The sequence below is a fragment of the Podarcis pityusensis genome (genome assembly GCF_964106645.2).
Source record: "Podarcis pityusensis genome assembly, chromosome: 17".
Lineage (NCBI taxonomy): Eukaryota > Metazoa > Chordata > Lepidosauria > Squamata > Lacertidae > Podarcis > Podarcis pityusensis.
This window is the reverse complement of record NC_138042.1, coordinates 37921820-37935071: the sequence shown is the minus strand read 5'-3', so window position 1 is coordinate 37935071 and position 13252 is coordinate 37921820. Positions and strand designations below refer to the sequence as shown.

The window sequence follows — 13252 nt, the reverse complement described above, 5'->3', positions numbered from 1 at the left end:
TCTGTTCCTTTCCCATCCCCACCACTTAGTGACACTTGTTGCAGCCACTGTGAAAAGCAGTCAGAATGAACTGCACTGAAAATGATTTTGCATTGGTGCACGAAATTGCTTGTAAGACCACGCTGAAAATTGTAGCTCTGTGAGGGCAGCAGGGGTCTCCTAGCAACTCTCAGCAACCTTAACAATCGATAGGATTCTTTGGGGCAAGCCCTGGCGGTTAAAGTAGTATGATACTGCTTTAACTGTATGGTGCTGATGTGGTTGTAGCTGATCCCGCCAAGCTGGAGAAAACCCAGGAAAGAGATGATGTCACAGTGTTAAGCAGCCAAGTCTATTAGGCCACACAATGATGTCACTGAAAGCAAGCAAAGCCTTGTGGCCTGTTTGGGAAGTACTGCTAAGCCATAGTTTAGTGATAATAATAACAATAATTTATTATTTATACCCCGCCCATCTGACTGACTTTCCCCAGCCACTCTGGGCGGCTTCCAATCGAGTGTTAAAAAAATACAGCATTAAATATTAAAAACTTCCCTATACAGGGCTGCCTTCAGATGTCTTTTAAAGAGAAGATAGCTACTTATTTCCTTGACATCTGGTGGGAGGGCGTTCCACAGGGCGGGCGCCACCACCGAGAAGGCCCTCTGCCTGGTTCCCTGTAACCTCACTTCTCGCAATGAGGGAACCGCCAGAAGGCCCTCGGAGCTGGATCTCAGTGTCCGGGCTGAACGATGGGGGTGGAGATGCTCCTTCAGGTATACTGGGCCGAGGCTGTTTAGGGCTTTAAAGATCAGCACCAACACTTTGAATTGTGCTCGGAAACGTACTGGGAGCCAATGCAGATCTCTCAGGACCGGTGTTATGTGGTCCCGGCAGCCACTCCCAGTCACCAGTCTAGCTGCCGCATTCTGGATTAATTGCAGTTTCCAGGTACGGTGGTACCTCGGGTTAAGAACTTAATTCGTTCCGGAAGTCCGTTCTTAACCTGAAACTTTTTCTTAACCTGAGGTACGGTACCACTTTAGCTAATGGGGTCTCCTGCTGCCACCACACAATTTCTGTTCTCATCCCGAAGCAAAGTTCTTAACCCAAGGTACTATTTCTGGGTTGGTGGAATCTGTAACCTGAAGCATCTGTAACCTGAAGCATCTGTAACCTGAGGTACCACTGTACAAGCACAAGCCCTTTTATCATCCCCCTGTTTCTTCCAGTGCAGCTATAGAGATCTCAGAAGCATCCTTTTCTCTGGAGAGACCTGTCAGGAGTAAGCATGGACCAATGGTACAAAATAGTATGGGAAACAGCTTTATTAGAAAAACTAACCAATAAACTGAAACTGACATGGGGACAAATAGAAGAAGATGCCTTCACCCCAATAAGGCTCCCCTATATCACATATACAGCCTAACAAGACAATGCCAAGAATCCACCAACAGCATACAAATCAATATGGCTAACCTGATCCAAAACACCCACCCACCCCACTCACACATGAAAACAAAGTTCACCACAGCCAGTCACAAACAAACAACCACACCCTAGGCCAACCCCAACCTCTCTCACCACCAAAGGAACACAAGCAAATAGTAAAGAGAACCTGCACAAGCGACGCTGACACAAAGCCCCACACATACATTAAGTAAAATAGAAGCATCGCCACCTGACCACCTCTTTCCCCCTCCTCCTCTTTCCCCCTTTTCTTCCTAATGTAACACTAATGTCTCAACAAATGAAACTGATCTGTAGAAAATGTAACTTGAAAAAGGAGACATTGCACATACTTTTGTAAACCAAGAAATCTTTAATTAAAAAATACATTAAAAAAAAAGAAGAAGCATCCTTTTCTGTCGTAAAGTAATGGTGATTTGTCATTTTCTCCCAATGGGGCACTGCAATTAGTTTTAATTATAGTTTCTTCAAACAAGCTGAGATCATAACCACGGTTTGAAAACGACTTTGGGGCAAACCATGGTCATGATGAACCACAGTTTGTCCCGGTTTAGACATAAAATGCAGTTAGTTGTAAATGGACACAAATGCTTCTGCTGTTCTGTCTGTGCATGTACAGGAAGAAGAAGTGTATGCAGAAGTATGAGGCTTGTTTGCAGAAAGCTAAACCATAGTTTACCAAGGTGTCCGAGAGAAAAATAGGAGAGAGAAAAATAGAAACATCCTCTTTTCTTTTCTTTTCTTTTTTGCAAGGAGTACCAAAAATCATAAAAAGGAGGGTTTGTTTTCTGTGGGTGAGGGAAGATTGTGAAAATAGTTTCAGCTTAGCCCTGGTAGAAACTATCTTATGCGTATACTTATAAAGGAAAGGAAAGGGAAACTTTAATATGTTTCAGATGACAACGCATATATTTGAACTGATGGCAATTTATGGCATGCAATTTGATTAGGCATGCCCTGCTTACATATGAGAAGTCCATACAAAAGGCCGCCTCTTTCCTGCTTCCAGAGAGTTTCTGGTGCTCACTCCCCAGGTCTTTCCAAATGAGAACTTGTGACCTGTTTTTGAAGAAGCAGAAGGATTCACTGTTTATTTTGCTATTTTGTGTAACTTGTGACTAAAATTCAGACATGGAAGGGAACATTAATGAGCTTTTAGTTACTAACTAGCCAATTACTTTAACACACTGCCTTTCTGCTAAAGCAGTTGAGGCACTTGCATTTTGTAATAATGGTTTACAATCTAAGAGACATGATACAAAAGGAAAAAGAAATATGGAGGGAAGAGGAAGAGTCTGTCTAATTGTTCTAGACTGAAGTCCTGCACACTTGAGTTGTGATCAGCCTACGGCAGTGAAACCTCAACAATGTGTGTTTACTTTTGCTGGCTCTACGCTGTACCTGGCAAACTTTCTTCTGTGTTCCAAAGAACCTCCTACTAGATGAGTTGCTAGAAATAGATCTGAAGAAGTAAGAGGTTTAGGCAATTTTACATGGTTGTACCGCCTCTACTTCTTTGATCTTAAGAAAGGTACCATACTTCCTGCTCAAGATATGAGTGCTAGGAAAAGAGAAAAAGGCTTCAAAGGTATGCTTCACTTTTTCTAAAGGCTGAACCTATTGACCTTCATGTAACATCATAGAATTGTAGAACTGGATAAGGACCACAAGGGTCATCAAGTCCAGCCCCCTGCAGTGCAGGAATCTTTTGCCCAACATGAAAATACGGCCTAGGACCCTCGTATCTACGGGACCGCCTCTCCTGGTATGCCCCACAGAGGAACTTACGGTCTTCAAATAAAAACATCTTGAAGGTCCCAGGCCTCAGAGAGGTTAGGCTGGCCTCAACTAGAGCCAGGGCTTTTTCGGCTGCGGCTCCATCCTGGTGGAACGCTCTGTCACAAGAGACAAGGGCCCTTCAGGACTTGACATCTTTCCGCAGGGCCTGCAAGACAGAGCTGTTCCACCAGGCCTTTGGTCAGGGCGCAGCCTGACTCCCTCCTTTGGCAATCTTTACAATACTTTAGTTTATGGTTGCCATCAATTTTGATTTTAATTAATTCTTTGATGTTTTTATAATGTTGCACTATTTTAGTGTTGTTAGCCGCCCTGAGCCCGGCTTCGGCTGGGGAGGGCGGGATATAAATAAAATTTATTATTATTATTATTATTATGAGGTTCAAAACCATGATCCTAAGATGAGGAGTCTCATGCTCTACCAAGTGAGCTATCCCCATAGCTGTCAAGTGTCCCTTATTTGAAGGGACAGACCCTTATTCCAGTGCCATGTCCCACTGCTGTCCCTTATTGATGGATGTCCCTTAAATGATGTCCCTTAAATTTCAAAGGAAGCAGCTCCTCTCCCTCCCTCCCTGCTGGCCAGGGAGGAGGGAGGCTCCAACTGTGTTGCTTGGCTGTGTTGCTCACCCAATAAGAAGTCTAAGAATGACTGGGGGGTGGAGCTTGCATGCCTTGTGTGTGGCTAGTTAATACAAGCTGAGGGGTTTTTTGAATGCTGGACGCCATTTTGTTGCACGTGCTGCTGCAAACTTTGCAGTGCAAAGCCAGGCCGGGGAGCTATCTTAAGTTGAGGCTGCATAGGCCTTGTGGTGCATGTGATTCAGATTCTATTCAGTTGAACCTCTGGTTACAAAGTTGGTTGGACAGTGTTCTCGAATCTACCAGCATGAGTTTGACTAACTGCAGGAGGACAGGAAGACTGGAGTGCCTGGAACAGGTGAGGCTGCAGGTCCCTTATTTTGGCTGCTGGTCCCTTATTTTCAAGGCTGCTGGTCCCTTATTTTCAAATCTGTAAGTTGACAGCTATCGCTATCTCAGCAGCATCCCTCCCCTACTTCATGGCTGAATGGGGATTTGAACCTTGGCTGCCCAGGTCCTAGTCCAGTACTCTAACCACTGCACCGCACAACCTCTACCCACCTCTTCAAGCCACCCAAAGTGTTTACTCGTTGGTGGCAAAAGTGACTGTTTTATCGGGTTTATATCACTCAAAGCTCTTAAGATGCAGCTATTTGAGAGAGACAGAGGCTGTCCTCTGCTTCACAGAACATTCTCTGTGGTTAAGAGAGAGGCCTCGTATTTCCTTTCCTCTAAAGTGTCGGCCATTGAGTCGCATCTGCAATCCAGGTATGAGCTTTGGTAAACAGGGAGTTAAATCTGTTTCCTAACTGCACAGCTAACATTTTCATAAAGTAAGCCAGACTAAACCATGCCTTGTTGAAGCATTTTTCTCTGCTCCAGAATGTCTTTCTTCATGTCTCCTCCGCCTCCCCTCCCATGGTTGTGTATGTTTCTCTTTTTAAAATATAAACCTACAGGAGGGACACGTTGATTTCAATTAGTATTGTACTGTACTATGTCACTTTCAGTGCTTTTAAAATAAGGTAGGAAGATTGGTCTACACCAGATATTTGGTATCAGCTGGGGAAAGTTAAACTTACCAGTTCAGAGTCTCAGATACTTCCCACTTAAGAGGGCATTTTAAGATTTTATCTTGACTATATTTTGCCCCAGAGACAAGTAGATTCTTGCTATGGTTCTTCCATTTAAAAAAGATCACTACCACCTTTTCGACATATGCCCACTTCAGGCATAACACCAAATCATGGTTTGGCATTGCAAGAACAAACTTGGAATGAGCCTCAGTTTTATAGCAGATTCACAATCCTGCTTTTCAGAACAAGTGCAAACTTGCTTTCTGGTTCAGACACAACAGCAAACTGTGTTTTGCTGAAGACCCAGAAGGGAAAGAAATAGCACATATGATGAGAGGAGGAGGGGTCATGCAATCTTAAGGCTAGTTCCAGTCACATGAAACTATGGTACTTATGTCAAAACCAAACTTATATTTAAAAGTTATATCTTCTCCAGCAGTAGGAAAGGAGCAGTAGCCAGGACAACTATAAAACAGGTACAACTTTGGACACCATCTCGGATCTTCTCTAGGTGCTTAAGCAAACGACTTTGGAATCTGATCATGAAAATCCTTCATTATTGAAGTTCTTTGCTTCTGTGTGTGACCCAACACAGGGTCAAGACAGCCTCCATACAGACTGTCTCGATTTTCATTTGTGAAATTGCCCTTTAACCTCTTTGCAAAATGCAATTCGCTAAGGATTGGATCTGCATATGCCCAGGCAATGTTTCCACTTTACCTAATAGCTTATAACTGGGAGATTAAAGGGGCAGATGAAATGACCTAGATATACTTTATTTCCGGGTTTGCTTTTAATCTTCTCTAGCGAAATAGATTAAGGGTGTTTTTCTTTTTCTTTTAATGTGGATGGATTAACGCAAATGGAACCACAAATTTAGGCTAAGGGCGGGTGGGGAAACATACCTGGGATGTAGCCAGTGTAAGATGGAGGGAAACCCCTATCAGCTCTGTATATGGGCTTTCCGAAACTTTTTTGAATAGCATCTCTCTTCTTGGGAGTAGAAGTTTGTTCACCCTCTGCTTTTTGAACTCTGACTGACTCCGGAATGGTGGTACCCAATATTTTCTTGTCAGAGGGCCAACCAGGTGTTGCAGAAGAAGAAATCTGTCATGACAGAAATAATTCAGAGTAAAATTATGACACACTGGCCTTCTCTCCTCCGGCTCTAACATCTTCAGTTGTCCAAAAGTCTTAAGGTATTCTGCTCAATCTCTCTTGCTGCCCCTTTTGCCTGGACCCCTTCCAGAACATAATGTGACATCATCTCTGCCCGCCCCCCCCCCCAGCCTTCAAATCCTTCCTCGCTTCCCTTATTTTTCATGAAGACTTTCTTGGGTTTTGACAAACTACAGTTTCATGTCACATCTGAACTGGCAAAACAATGGTTTGTTCTTACACTGTGAACTAAGAAAGGAAGCCAGAATCAAACACTGGTTCCTAATCCTGATTTGAAGGGCTCATGCAAACTTTTATTTGCCAGATCAGATGTTGCCCTGAACTGTGGTTTGCCCAGGCCCAGGAAGTTATTAGTGCAGGAGAAGAGAGGGAGATGTCACAACTTGATAACTTGTTTGCATAATGCCAAAGAATGGTTTAGTGTGTATCTAGATTGAGCCATTGACTTAAGTCAGAGGAGCCCTGAAGTCCTAGATGCGTATCATCAAAACCAAATAGCACTGATACTTTCTGGAGTATGTGAAAGTCATAGTAATGCCTGAAACCTACATACCATAACTGTCTTGTCTCCTGGCTTTGTTAGGGTGAGTTGTCTTGTCTTGTCTGGTTTTGGTGGTGGTTTTAAGTCTGCCTTTGCTCTTTCAATTGTCTGAACAGCTGAAGCAGTTGAAGGATCGCAGTCATACAGAGGTCTTCGTGTAAACAGATGGTGATTGGTATTCATTGGTGGGTATTCTGGGACAGGGATGGAAGTTTGCAACAGTCACTGAGATAAAAGCTGAACATGCATTTGAAATCAGGAAGGGATTGCTTTAATCCTAGATAATAAGGCTTAATGTTGGAATTTTATTCTTGCTTGTCATCTTAAGACAGACAATTCAGCGGGTTGGCGTCCTCTTACTTCCTATTTCATTTTCCTTATAAAGGTTCTCAGTCTCTCATGCACTTTCCTATTAATGTCAGGTGGCTTTGCACTATTGTTGGAAATGTGTGTTGCACACGGTTAGAACTGGGGATATTATGGTAATTTTCATTCTCTCTTTATTCCAAGGGAAAGTGGAATTGAACCACGGTATGATTTTCTCTTTATGAAATGGGGGGAAATAACCTTTTTCAACTTATTTATTGTAGATTTCCACAGGGTACATGGCATGACTGCCCAAAGATATCCTTCAAATGAATTATTTGAATTCAAAGAATCAAAAATTACATATCTAGACCCAGTTCAGGTGCAATGCGTGTGATCTGATAATCTTTCTGGAGTTTGTTAAACCAAGGTTTCCTATTATGTAAAAAAACGGGAAACTGTGGTTTAAGCTCTGACCGTAAACCAGGATTGCAGAACTTGGTTTGATCCTGGTTTGCAAACTACCATTGCAGTCAAAGCATAAACCACAGTTTTGATGTAACAAGAAATGGTACATTAACAAACTCTGAAAATGTTGCATTAAGATGCATGAGGGAATATGGAAGAGGAAGCATGCCCACATGACTCTTAAGTTTGGAAAAACCTTGGTTTATCAGGTGAAAGATAATGTCTTGGTTTTCATTCTCCCTCTCTCTCCCCCCCCCCACACTTTCTCCTCAGATTCTTCCCGATATCCCATCAGAAGCACTTTCAAGGTACAGTGGTACCTCAGGTTACATACACTTCAGGTTACAGACACTTCAGGTTACAGACTCCGCTAACCCAGAAATAGTACCTCGGGTTAAGAACTTTGCTTCAGGATAAGAACAGAAATCACGCCACAGCGGGAGGCCCCATTAGCTAAAGTGGTACCTCAGGTTAAGAACAGTTTCAGGTTAAGGACGGACCTCCAGAACAAATTAAGTTCTTAACCCGAGGTACCACTGTAAAATAACCTGTGCCGATGTCTAACTTGCTACCAAAATAGATGGCATATTTGGATATTGAGTATGCAGAGAAGAAGAAGAAGAGTTTGGATTTTATGTCCCGCTTCATCACTACCCTAAGGAGTCTCAAAGCGGCTAACATTCTCCTTTCCCTTCCTCCCCCACAACAAACACTCTGTGAGGTGAGTGGGGCTGAGAGACTTCAGAGAAGTGTGACTAGCCCAAGGTCACCCAGCAGATGCGTGTGGAGGAGCGGAGACGCGAACCCGGTTCACCAGTTTACGAGTCTACCGCTCTTAACCACTACACCACACTGGCTCTCAGAGGGGTAAAACAGAAGAAAAGCGGCAATCGATTTCAACATTTGATGGTGCTTGATAGTTGATGTACTATGCAATTTCGTATTTGATTTTGTTTGACAGAAGAAAGGTTCCCTCCTTATGCAATAAATACATAGCACCAACAATCCTACATGTTGTGAGTGGAACAGGAGATAACGCCACACAGTTCCACCCCCTCAGTGATGACACCAGGGGTGGTCCGCCCCCCTTCCTCCACCCCTGATTACATGTGTAGTACCACCCTTAAAAAGCGGGATCCATGGAGGATAAGGCTATGTTTTACGTCTTTATGCTTCTGAATACTAGTTGCTGGACCACGTGGACCATTGGTCTGACCCAACACTGCTCTTCTCATGTTCTTAGGAATTATTGATGCTGGGGCAGGGGGTATTCTTCATTATAATTTTCTGAAATGTATTGAATCATATCTTAAGGACAGTTGTCATACCATATGCAGTATTTCTGCCTCCTGCCTGCTGAGTATAATGATGACCACATGGCTGTCCGAGAAGATTTCTGTGCTCAGGTGTGTCAGCAGCAGTGTGGCTTAACCGCAGCAACTTTGCCTGACGGGCAAGCAGCTTTCTGGTGGCATTGCCGTAAGTTTCCCCAATAATGCTTTCAAGATTTGGAATGAAACCTGTATATCTGGAAGAAGAAAAAGAAGACGATAAGGCTCAGTAGTGAACTTTTCATATGCTGTGTCAGAATGCTGTGCACCATTAAGTCTATCCTCAACAGAGAACTACAGGAATAATCTTAAATTAGCAGAGGAAAATATCATTGTGAATTATATACCCAACACATGGAATCTAACAAAGGGGCAATATGAATGGACTCCCCGTGCCCTTACTACGGCAAAAAGACAGGTATTGGAGAAGTGGACAAATAAAAATGCAGCTCTCTTTAATGATGGAAGATATGCAGAAACTCGCTGCACATGAACAAGTTGAGTACAAACGTAAGCTTGCCATGGATGAATTTAACAATATTTGAAATTCATTTTTATAAATACTGTATTAGATTGAGGTCTGGTTAACCACAATAACATTCTTTTCTTTTCTTTGGTAATGTCTACATTATTTTAGTTCTGTTTTGTTTTCTACATGGGTACTATTTCTTTTTTCTTCATCTTTTTGTGTCTTATCTTACCGTGTGCACTTGTAATTGTGTACTTTTTATTTTTCAATAAAGGATGTGTGTGTAATATCTATATCTATATCTATATCTATATCTATATCTATATCTATATCTATATCTATATCTATATCTATCTCACAGGCAACTACAGCTAACAAAGCCCCCCTGACCAGCAGGCCAGTACGATGCTCCTGTTTCATATTTTTTTCCTGTTCAGTGTATCTTTAGAGAAAAGGGGAATGGGAATCACTTTCCCTCCGTGTCACTGTATTCCAACCTCTTTTGGCCCCAGTCAGCATGGCCAGTGACCAGAGATGATGGGCCTTGTAGGGTTAGGATGGAATAGGGTCCTTCAAGCCTCGCTTGGATTCTCCCTAGGCCTCACCTCCACCCTAGACCCCACCCCTGCTCCCTCTGCCCCATCTTGATTCCCAATGGAAACACGACCCTGAGAAACCACCTGGTAGCCCTAGAGACTTGCTATAGCTTGGCAGAGATTGGGGGTGGCATGCAAGCCTTGCAACAACATTAAACAAACAGCTGTGTTGAAAACATGATAGCATGTCCCTCCTGAGGCAGGCGTCATCTTCTGCCCACATGGAATAACTTCAGGGCCTCTTCTCTTGTTGTGTTCATGGTATGGGAATTGCTAGGATGCAGGTGGCGCTGTGGGTTAAACCACAGAGTCTAGGACTTGCAGATCAGAAGGTCGGCGGTTCAAATCCCTGCAACAGGGTGAGCTCCCATTGCTCGGTCCCTGCTCCTGCCAACCTAGCAGGTCGAAAGCATGTCAGAGTGCAAGTAGATAAATAGGTACCGCTCAAGCGGGAAGGTAAACGGCGTTTCCGTACGCTGCTCTGGTTCGCCAGAAGCGGCTTAGTCATGCTGGCCACATGACCCAGAAGCTGTACACTGGCTCCCTCGGCCAGTAAAGCGAGATGAGCGCCGCAACCCCAGAGTCGGCCACGACTGGACCTAATGGTCAGGGGTCCCTTTACCTTTACCTATGGGAATTGCTGTAGTGTAGTTCCTTGCTGACTTTCCTCAAGGGTTCTTGAGAATCCTTGGACGACACAGGAAGGAGCCCACACCGATGCTCCTCCCTGCAATCAGCGTCGCTTCTTGGGAAAACCGGCAGAGAAAGGAACCGGTGTGGGCTTTTCAAGTTATCCAAGCAGTGCAGGAAGGAGCTACAATGCAGTTTACCCCAATAAAGCAAGTGTAATGAGCAAAGAAACTGCAGGAGCCCCATGTATCCTCACAAGTCCTCAAAGCAAAGGGTGATTCATACAGAATACCATTAGCCATGACGTGCCTGTGCTCACCACGCTAGCGAGGTATAATATCCTGAGGAGCAACGTGAAGAATTTTTCCAACTTGCTGCTCCTGATCAGAAATTTGGAGAGGGAAGCAGTAAACAACTTCTTACTGCGTGCCACAACAGTGTGTGATAATCAGCTTATCGGTATGCGAGGTGCACCCCATTTAATTAAACAATTTTCAGTAGTCCCTCCCCCCAAAGTCTGGTTGAAGAGTAGTGACAGCTGAAAAAAAAAGTAATTTCTAATGTGCCCTGTTTTTGGATCTGTTTGCATGTTTCCCTCCAGCCCTGATTTATCTTCACTCAAGATTTAATCGGCTTTCAGTAGAAACTGACAGGCTATCAATAGCCCCGTGGACTGGGAAGAAATATTTTCTTTGCAAATTGCTGGTGTTCTAAAAGTTTAGTTTTAAGCCCTTACCCTGGTATGTAGAAAGAATTGTATGAAAGCATTAGTTCTGCTGATCCAAGGAGGGTTTTAAGTATCTGAGATTAGAAGACTGGCAGGCAGCAATTGTTCCTTCACTTCAAGCGCAGCCCAGGAATGAGAAATGTCAAGCATATCTTAGGCTCCCTTTGCTTGTGTAATAGCAACGCTTGGGCACCTAAGTTTTGTCACTATAGCTACTCAACTCAGCTGGGGCTAGAGTAAATAAAACGTGGAAAATGTAACACTGCCAGCCTGCACATTATGTTGGCAGCAAAGTACGTCGCTTGATTTTCCAAAACAAACGTGGGGTTTTTAACCACTCATTCAAACCATGACTTAAAAACACATGGGGTGAAACCAATGTTAGTAATACTCAGAGTAGACCCATTGAAATCACTGGAGTTAAGGGGTCTACTCTGTTTATAACTTTGGACATCACCTATATAAATGTAGTCATCCCCAACAGTGCATCTAGTAAGTATAATATGAGTGGTTAAGTATTTGCTTCAATGACCCTAGGATCAGTTTGGGGTGGGGGGCTGGGGCTGGAAAAAGGTATACTTCTGTGAAAAGATTCTTATGAGTTTGTGGGTGCATGACACCCTAAATTTGTGAGTCCAGTAGCTGTTAGAATTTCATCAAGCCCCCTGAAGCTCTGGATCCAGCAAGGGTTAAAATATAATCCAGGCCAGTCTACTGATGTGGTAATTGCCTGGGAGATGAGCCATTAAGAAAACAAAAGGAAGATAATAGCCCATTATGGAGAGGGGCTCTGGGGCAGACAGCAAGTGGATGGGGCCCCTCCTCCAGCCCTTGGTTAGTGAAAGGAGAAAGGTAGTCTTTAGAGTTGACCTAGGAAAAAAGGTTGCAGTCTGTTAAAGGTGACAAGCTGGAGAGATGGTCAGAGCACGGTGTCTGATCCCAAACCTCCCACTGCCTTGTGGGATATCTGATCCCAGCTGATCCCAAACCTCCCACTGTCTTGTGGGAGAAGCAAAGGCTAAGGAGTAAACCCTTCACAAATCTGGAGTGGAGTCCCTAAGACTGTTGGATGGTGCCTTGTATGCCTCTTTCCGGAAACTCTTGCATCCAAGCTGGTGCCAAACCTATTGCTCTGCTTTCCTTTGGACCCATCAGAGAGGCTGAGAGCGGGGTCTTGTCTGGGCAGCCCAGGACCTCCATCCACACTGCCCAGGCTTGCACCCCAGGGAGGTCACTTTGGTGCTGCCAACACAGTGGTTTGACTTCACCCCCGAGGTGTCTCTCAAGGCAGATGGATGCCAACTAACTAATAGAATTGTACAGTTTTCGTATTGGATCAGATTATTCTAAGGTGTGTGCACCTTTTGTTGCTGCAAACCGCCTTGTGTATTGCAATGTAGAAATGGCGGTATACAAATTAAAAGTGAAATTGAAGAAAATGAAAAGACCACGAGGGTCATCTAGCCTGACCCCCCTGCAAGGCAGGAATATTTTTGCCCAATGTGGGGCTCGGACCCAAGATCCTGAGATCAGGAGTCTCATACTTAACCAAGAGAGCTATTTATTTAATTGCTTTTAAAAAATTGTCATCTCTCCCCCCCCCCCAAGGGAATGTTTTTAAGGTGTTCTCATTTTTACCCGTCAGCCTCCTTTAGTCCCTGCCAGGAGGGAAATGTGGGGTATAAATAATTACATAATAATAATCTCCCAAAGGCCTTGAATGCTGCTGCGGGTCTTTATACCTGAGGAACGCCTCCATGAGGGGCAACCAAGGCTTCCTTTTGTGGCGGCGGAGCAGAGCGCTCTAACCAAGACCCCCCCAAGTGCCCCTATTTTCCAGGGACAGTCCCAGATTTACAGAAGCCATCCCTTTTTCTGATTTGATCCCGCTTTTCCTTAGGCTGTCCCTATTTTCATCAGAGAAATGTTGGAGGCTTTGGCGTTATCCCACCCCTTGAAAGCCATCTGAAGGCAGCCATGTATAGGGAAGTTATTTTTTTTAACGATTAATGTTTTATTATGTTTTTTATATATGTTGGAAGTCTCTCAGAGTAGCTAAGAACAATGCAGTCAGATGGGTGGGTGGGGTATAAATAGTAAA

At 43.9% G+C, this 13252-nt stretch overlaps 1 protein-coding gene across 2 annotated transcripts; it reads right to left on the bottom strand.

Moving 5' to 3' along the window:
* Positions 1–1781: 1781 nt before the first annotated feature.
* LOC308466268 (ciliary microtubule inner protein 2B-like) lies at positions 1782–13245 on the bottom strand. 2 transcript variants are annotated; one of them, XM_080987028.1, is made up of 6 exons: positions 12141–13245; positions 11161–12096; positions 8727–8926; positions 6637–6818; positions 5810–6011; positions 1782–2508 (listed from the first exon to the last, which is right to left on the bottom strand). In XM_080987028.1, exons 2-6 carry the CDS (start codon positions 11190–11192, stop codon positions 2411–2413), a joined length of 714 nt encoding a protein of 237 aa, XP_080843154.1. In that variant the 5' UTR covers positions 11193–12096; positions 12141–13245; the 3' UTR covers positions 1782–2410. The 2 variants fall into 2 exon arrangements, with proteins under 2 accessions (XP_080843154.1, XP_080843153.1); XM_080987027.1 differs by lacking the exon at positions 12141–13245 and having other exon boundaries at positions 11161–12133.
* Positions 13246–13252: the final 7 nt, after the last annotated feature.

What these genes read in the sequence shown, in the direction of transcription:
- LOC308466268 (XM_080987028.1), bottom strand. Translation starts at nt 11,192, where the DNA reads ATGCTTTCATACAATTCTTTCTACATACCAGG. An exon ending in AGGCAGAAATACTGCATATG is followed by an intron (nt 6,819 to 8,726) that starts GTATGACAACTG and finishes TCCCTGTCCCAG; the next exon opens with AATACCCACCAATGAATACC. An exon ending in CAGGAGACAAGACAGTTATG is followed by an intron (nt 6,012 to 6,636) that starts GTATGTAGGTTT and finishes CTGTCATGACAG; the next exon opens with ATTTCTTCTTCTGCAACACC.